Source organism: Festucalex cinctus, chromosome 5 (genome assembly GCF_051991245.1).
Source record: "Festucalex cinctus isolate MCC-2025b chromosome 5, RoL_Fcin_1.0, whole genome shotgun sequence".
Taxonomy (NCBI): domain Eukaryota; kingdom Metazoa; phylum Chordata; class Actinopteri; order Syngnathiformes; family Syngnathidae; genus Festucalex; species Festucalex cinctus.
In genome coordinates this window covers 4515001-4522500 of record NC_135415.1, presented here as the reverse complement: position 1 = coordinate 4522500, position 7500 = coordinate 4515001, and the positions used below count along the sequence as shown (strand labels likewise).

Here is a 7500-nt window from a genome sequence, read left to right as displayed (position 1 = left end):
GAGATCCGGTATTGTGATCTTTTATATATATCGACAACCCCCCCCACAATATCATGATAATTCATATCGTGACCTTCATATCGTGATATCGTATCGTGATGTTTGGATATTGTTACATCGCTAATATTTATGATAGTATATTTTATTTTCAACAGGTTCTGTCACAGTCTTACTGCACACAAACAGGCAGATCACTCACATCAATGACAAAAGGATTGTGTACACCTGCATTCATGTCACAGAAAACAGATGCTCACTTGGTGATGCGACGTCACTGACGTGAGGTGCTCACCTTTCTCAGTAGCTCACCTTGCATCCGACAGACTAAACTTCGATTGCCACCATATACAGTGGTACCACAACATTATTGGTTCTGTGAACTCATTTGTAAGTTGAAATGTTCTTAAATGGAGGTATAACGTGCCAGGTAGCACGTAATTGCTGTTTGGCGCGCGGGTAGCACACGAGGAGGGAAGTGGCAGAAAAAGGGGCACACTGAAACAAAACGGGTGGACATACTGGTGGAAGCACACAGGGGCAGGGCACGACATGACGAAACACAACACTATACCTCAACACAGAAACTGAAACCGATCCAATACTACAATACTACAATGCTCCAATACAGTAAATACCCTATGTATTAGTAGTGTAACGGATCACAAAAGTCACGGTTCGGATCAGATCATGGATTTGAGTCATGGATCTGATCGTTTTTCGAATCAGCAAAAAAATAAAAAAACAATACAAACTAGAGCTGCGAGCAGCTATAAAGGGCCCTCGCAGCCCGGGCCACGTTGGAGTCCTTGCACGTTGGGGTACTGGCACGTTGGGGTACTGGCATATTGGAAGCAAAATTTCTTTGAAAATGGCATAATAAACGTTTACATGTAGAATATTTTTTTTGCCAGTGTGTATCAAGCTCAACGGGTTTTGGGGATTGTTAAGACCTGCAAAAATCTGCGTCCTTTTTTATTTTTAGGCAATGAGTTGCCCTGATTGGTATTTTTTGTAAAAGTGTATATATACATCATCGCTCGTTGTACTCATTGCACAATGTTACTTTTATTGTCCAAAGGGGCAATCAAAAATGAATAAAACAAAATGGAAACGTACATACGTTTGGATCGGTGTGAAGCCAGTGAACAATTTGAGTGGTGGAAACTAAAAGAATATTCATAAATGACTTAGTCATCAAACTTAGAATGAGTTTACATTTTTTGTACAAAATACCGTATGTGTTTTTTTTTTTTTATATAAGCCTCAAGGGCTAGGTGGCGCTGTATTTATAACTGAATGTTGTCATCGAGATACCTTCAGGCCTTGATTATAAGCATACATGTCAAGTGTGGGATTTTTTTGGGAGCATGTACCGTGGAGTTATTAAGCATATCCTTCATTCACGATATTGCTTTTAATGTCCACAGAGGCTATCAAAAATAAATAAAAATATATATATGTTTGGATAAGTCTGATGCCAGTGAACATTTTGAGTGGTGGAAACTAAAAGAATATTCATAAATGACTTAGTTATCACACTTAGAATGAGTTTACATTTTTTGTACAAAATACCGTATGTGGGGTATTTTTTTTTTATGCCTCAAGGGCTAGGTGGCGCTGCATATATAACTGAATGTTGTCATAGAGATAGCTTCAGGCCTTGACGATAAACATACATGTCAAGTTTGGGATTTTTTGGAGCATGTACCGGGGAGTTATTAAGCATATCCTTTTTCAGTGCGAAACACAAATTTTGATGCCCCGCCTTCATCATATAGTATTTCGAAAGGTCAAGATTTTTCCCCCTGTCGTTGGCTCAGGTCTTGACATGGTCCAGGTCAAGTCTTAACTCAGTCAGATGAAACGTGTAGGAGAAGTGGGCAAAAGTCTGCCCCCTGTGAATGTGCAAAAATAGTCAAAAATGGGACATTCAAAAATTCGTAGCCAACTTCCTGTTCATTTTAGCATATGGGTCCAAGAGACTTTTTTTGTAGGATTTGGGCTCCCTCATACACCTAAAAATATTCGTCGTTCTTGCTTAAACGTACAACCGGGGCTGCTTCGTTAAAAACTTCTCGGGGGCGCTATTGAGTCATTTTTGTAAAAATAGCACAATCAACAATAAAATATTGCTCATTTTACCAGGCCAGATGTGTGTGCCAAGTTTCATGAGTTTCTGTGCATGTTTAGACCCTCAAAACTGGCGTTGTTTTCTTTGGCGAACAGCGCTTAGCCACACCCACAGCAATTCGCGAAAACTCACAAACTTCGTGTTGTGACATCATGAAGGCCGAAACCCTCATCTGAGCAAATATGAGGTAGGTCCAGTTAACGTGTTTGGAGAAAAACGTAGAAGAAAATTCGTAAGAAAAAAAATTGCCACTAGGTGGCGCTATCAGTTAGATGAAATATAAGTCAGTAGATATCTTTAGGGCTGGACTCTCATCAAATGTGTGAAATTTTGAGAAGATAGGATCATCTCGGTCAAGTTAATGCAGCTTTTATTTTCACGAAAAATCTTCAGACTTTGCGTCACCGTAGCGGCCACGCCCTTTGGCGAAAAGTTACAATATTCGGTGTGGGGCATGATCAACATCTTAAGGCTTTTCTGACCAATTTTCAAATGGATCCCTTCAACAAGCTCAGCACAGTAGCTAAAAACGTAAAGTATGACATTTATTGTAACCACTAGGTGGCGCTATATGTATAACTGAATTTTATCATATAGATGTTTTCAGGCCGTGACTATTACGTTGCCTGAGAAGTTTGAGATTTTTTTGGAGCTTGAACATGGGAGTTATTAAGCATTTGCTCTTTCTGGACAAATGAAATTTTAAAGGCAATATTTGATGACCCGCCCCCGTCATATAGTATTTCAAAAAGGCAAGATGTTTTGCCCAGTTGTTCTCTCAGGTCTTGAGATGATAAATGCCAAGTTTGAAGTCAATTGGATGAAAAATGTTTGCAAAGGGGGAAAAAGCATGACCACAGTGAATGTGCCAAAATAGGCCAAAATTGGACATTAAAAAATTCATAGCTCACTTCCTGTACATTTTAGCTACATGGTCCCAATAGACTTTTTTTGTGCGTCTCGGGGTGCTACACGTGCCTGCCAATTTTTGTTGCTCTAGCTCAAACGTGCCGGGCTTGGTTTTTATTTTTCTACGCTAGGGGGCGCTATCGAGTCGCATTGTTATGACGACTTAATAATATCAAATTTTTCGCCGGGCCTGAGGAGTGTGCAAAGTTCGGTGAGTTTTCGTGAATGTTTAGGTACCCAAAATCGCGATCGTTTGCGGAGAATAAAGAAGAAGTAGAAGAAGAAGAAGAAGAATTTTTACAAAAACAATAGGGACCTCGCAGCGGTCGCTGCTCGGGCCCTAAAAATAATAATAATAATCCTTTGCATTCTTTTATTTTGTAAAGCACTTTTCCCCATTAAATTAAAAACATAATAAATTCAAAAGAGCTAGTATAGCTGTTTAGGATTCAGGAACACAACTTAAGTGTAATTTGAAGCATTCCTCTTCTCCTTTTTACATGGTCCATGTGTAAAATAACAATGTATTAATGGCTACAGTTGAGTTCCTATAATGTAAACAGCTAAGTTTGACATTTTGAGTTGAATGTTTTTCTTTTATAATGGGCAAAGTGTTCTATAAAATAAATGAAGACAAAGTTCTGTTCATCTTTTTTTAATAATGAAAGACCTCACCGTGCAATTTAAGGCACATTAACTTCCTTTTTAAATATGGAAAGTGAATTACAAAGTCGCCTTGGTCTTTAATATTCAAAAAGAATGAAAGTAAGTTGCTCCATTTCTCCCCACATCAACATTTTCAATCTTCTTTCAAGCCTTCAGCCTCAGTGTTTTCATAACGCTTGTGTGGGCTTAAATAAAGGCCACTTTGGACTAAAGGAGGCAGAACAAGACCAATAATAGCAAGCAAGCACTAGCCACTTACTTATGAGACTTCTGCTCTATCGTACAATGGCGGCGTAATTAATCAGAGGTTTCTTAGTGTCCCAAATTAGCGATTGAACATAAGTTCGGAATAGCATTGTTTATGTTGGTCGCAAAATTAATGTCAATCAAAACTACGAACGTATAAAAGGGAAGTAAAGCTAGCCATCACGCCACAACGTGGGGCGAACTTCAAAGTAAAAGCATACTAAGGCTGTTTGCCTTGCCGTCAATGTGTTACTGTATTTGGTAAACTTTAATTTGAAGTTAGGCTTAGCGTGTTACGTTGAGTATGTTTCAGCTTTCGTGACGTGTCAGAAAGGTATCGACTGTGAATGCGCACTTTGTTTTTGTTTTTTCTTTTTTTCCCGCCTCCACCAAACAATCTGCGGGATCAATGATGATCCGTTGCACCACTAGTACGTATCATACCATATCAGAGCCAGTGATGGTTAAATTAACTTAAATTGTGCAGGACTCACATTATGATTGTCTGCTCACTCATTTAGATTTTAAACATTTTGTCTTATTTTATTTGATCTTTTTGTTGCTAGAGTCCGACTTCAGCTCTTCAAAACGGAGAAAATGGGCTGGGGAGTGAGAGTCATGCAAAATGTCCCTCAGGGGACATTTATTTGCGAGTGAGGAAAATGTTTTTAAATTAACACAATGAATTTGGTGGCTTACTTTTGAACACGTGTGTAAATTGCCCTTTCCCGTTTTTACAGGTATGTTGGTGAGATCGTCACTGACACAGAAGCTAACACAAGAGAGAATGATTCTTTCCTCTTTACACTTAACGATAAGGTGGGTTGACAATGGTTGTTACACAGCTAACTACACAGTACTCTGGAGTACTGTATGCCATTGCAGTCATTGGCCTATAATGAGGTCGAGTGTTGAGGCACTGGAATGGGGACCAGCTTTTTGGACCAACTGGAGACTCTAGAGCAGGGGTCACCAACCTTTTTGAGGCAGAGAGACACATTTTGTACGAAGGCCTACCAGGTTGACACATGCTTTAATCTTTACTGTATTATTATACATTATTATGAGGTCCGGGAGGTTGGGGGTAATAATATCTGATAACTTGACGACAAAAATTGATTGACACTATTTTTTGCCTCAAGACTAGAGGCAAGGTTGATTAGCCAAATAATCGATGGAATCGATATAATCAAGTCTAAAAATATTTGTTAGTGACAGCTCTAGTTATTATTAATAATTAACGGCATTCATTGATGGGAACAGGTTAATCATGTAAATTATTTCTCACAATAATTAGGAAACAGATAAATAACCATACACAACACCTTATTACTCTAAATTTCTTCCATTATTTACTTTTTCAATTGATCACTTAAATAACTGATCCCACAGGTTTTCAATAGGATTCAGGTCTGGAGAAAATGCAGGCCATTCCTTTTGAGGTACACCAGTCTCCAGCAGCCATTCCCTGATGATGCCATCTCGATGAGGTGGAGCATTGTCATTTGTGAATTTTGCCGTTAAGATCCTCGTTACAGAACAGCAAATTACTGAAACGTTTAACAGTTCGACACGTGCATTCAAAAGCTTAAAGAAGGTCACATTAACTCATTCACTGCCTTTGACAAGTATACTTGTCAATTGTATTTTTTAGAGCGGTGCTAAATGGGGGCGAATCTGAGCATGCTCCACTGTAAATATCAAACTTGGAAACAACTTTACTGATGCCCAACCACCGGTAGATGACATCATTGCCCCATTTTATAGGAAATAAACACAGTTTCAGAGTCCATGGGAGAAATGGCTGTATTTTGGCAAACCTACATTTTTCTGCTGTCAATTATAAAAGAACGGGACGGGACAAAAAGTAGGGAGTCTATTCTGTTATTTGGTAGATTCGGTTTATATATAATTATTGAATGTAATATCACGTGAGTATTGGAAATGTAAAAATTTTCTATAATGACTGGCAGTGAATGAGTTTAAGTTCACCTGTAAAGGTTTAAATGTATTTCATCCTGAAATTTCACGTGGAAGCCAAATATCCCTAACATTTTGAGAGTAGTGTATATTCACTTGTTTCATTCAAACATATTGAGTTGTTGCAGCAGAATACAAACCCCACGGAAAGGTTTTTCAAATAACTTACTTTTTGCTCCAGGATCCTGTGCCATCACCCTGGTGTTTTGTCTTTAGTTTGGTCTTTTTTTAATCCACACTGTGAGTACTCAATCATTGTAGTTTCGCTCTTGCTAGCTAATGCTAATGCTAAGGGAGTTCATTTCTAAGGTCCGCTAGCCAGCGTCCCCGTTTGCAAACTCTCTTTCATCTGTTAAAGTGCATTGTGGCCAACTAGGACGGGATTTTATTCGGTTGTTGCACGGGTTGATGGCGTAAAAATGCAGTAATAATCCTCACGTAAATGCTGGACAGTTTAGCCTGCATGCGACTTGGAGGAGTCTTTCTCTATGTTGATAACATAGATACCGCCTTTTCTTGTTGCTGACGCCCATGTAGCATCTTACCTGTTTGGCTCCAATAAATTCAAAGGAACTCTTATTTCTTTTAGTGATTTTGACGCAGATTGTTTTGTTACTAACATCTGACATGCGATGATAGTCACGTGCCAGCTTACTAATTGTGGCTTTAACATGGATAGACCATCGCGGGACTCCCTGCTCATCATGGCAGCTGTTAAAGAAAAGTAAAGAGCTAGACAAACAAATTTATTTGGTAATGACACACATACAGTATCACTCGGCCTAACCTATGAAAGAAGGAAATAAAATGTGAATAAAAGATGAACGAAAACATGCAACCTAACGAACTACGATAAGAAATAATGGAAAAGGTGAATGGGGAAAAAATGGAAGCGTTTGACTTGTCAAATCTTTTATGTTTGGTGTCAAACGTTGTGCCAGTGGTTGTCGGATTGGCAATAGAACGCAACTTACTTCAGGTGGGTTCTGGCACCACGAAAGGGGGAAAGCTTGACGATGTCCTCAATTTTAGAAAACTGTAATCCAGTTGGAAGCAGGTGAGCGCACGGGTGGATCGCAGGTCCTCAGATTGCACGATGAGTGCGCGACTGGAAAGCGGCGTGCCGAAGCAGGTCATCGGGTGGAGAGCTGGTTCCGTGCAAGTTGACAAGGCACGTTGTGGAAGGAGCTGGGTGGCCCGACCAGGATCTGCTGAGGAGCCAACGTGAAGTCTCTCGCGCATCTGCGAGATGGGATCGGCCCACGGCTGACTGTGCGCTCCTGAAGTGCGTCAGTGAAGATGGGGGACCGCGTGGCTTGGACGCCACGTGGTCGGATGCACGGTGGATACACCGGCTCCTGGATGGAGCAGGGAAGGAGGCGTGGTGCCGCGTGGCTTGGACGCCACGGGGTTCGGGCACACGGAGACGACTGAGTTCCAGAACACGGGCCACAAGTGGTGGTGGCCTCCTTGCATCATGCTTGGTTGGGTGTTCGTGGCAGTCCGTGACTCAAAGAACAAAAGGCCACGTGGTCGCTCTCACACTGTGGTGGTCAGGGCAGAGCAGG

General features: G+C 40.5%; 1 protein-coding gene across 3 annotated transcripts in view; it reads left to right on the top strand.

Moving 5' to 3' along the window:
- ehmt1a (euchromatic histone-lysine N-methyltransferase 1a) overlaps positions 1-7500 on the top strand; it is a 43380-nt gene that overhangs the window by 34110 nt on the left and 1770 nt on the right. For all 3 annotated transcript variants that reach the window (XM_077521897.1, XM_077521896.1, XM_077521895.1), the window contains 2 exons: positions 4519-4605; positions 4693-4771. In XM_077521897.1, the coding sequence (XP_077378023.1) occupies positions 4519-4605; positions 4693-4771 (166 nt within the window). The remainder of the gene's footprint in view (positions 1-4518; positions 4606-4692; positions 4772-7500) is intronic.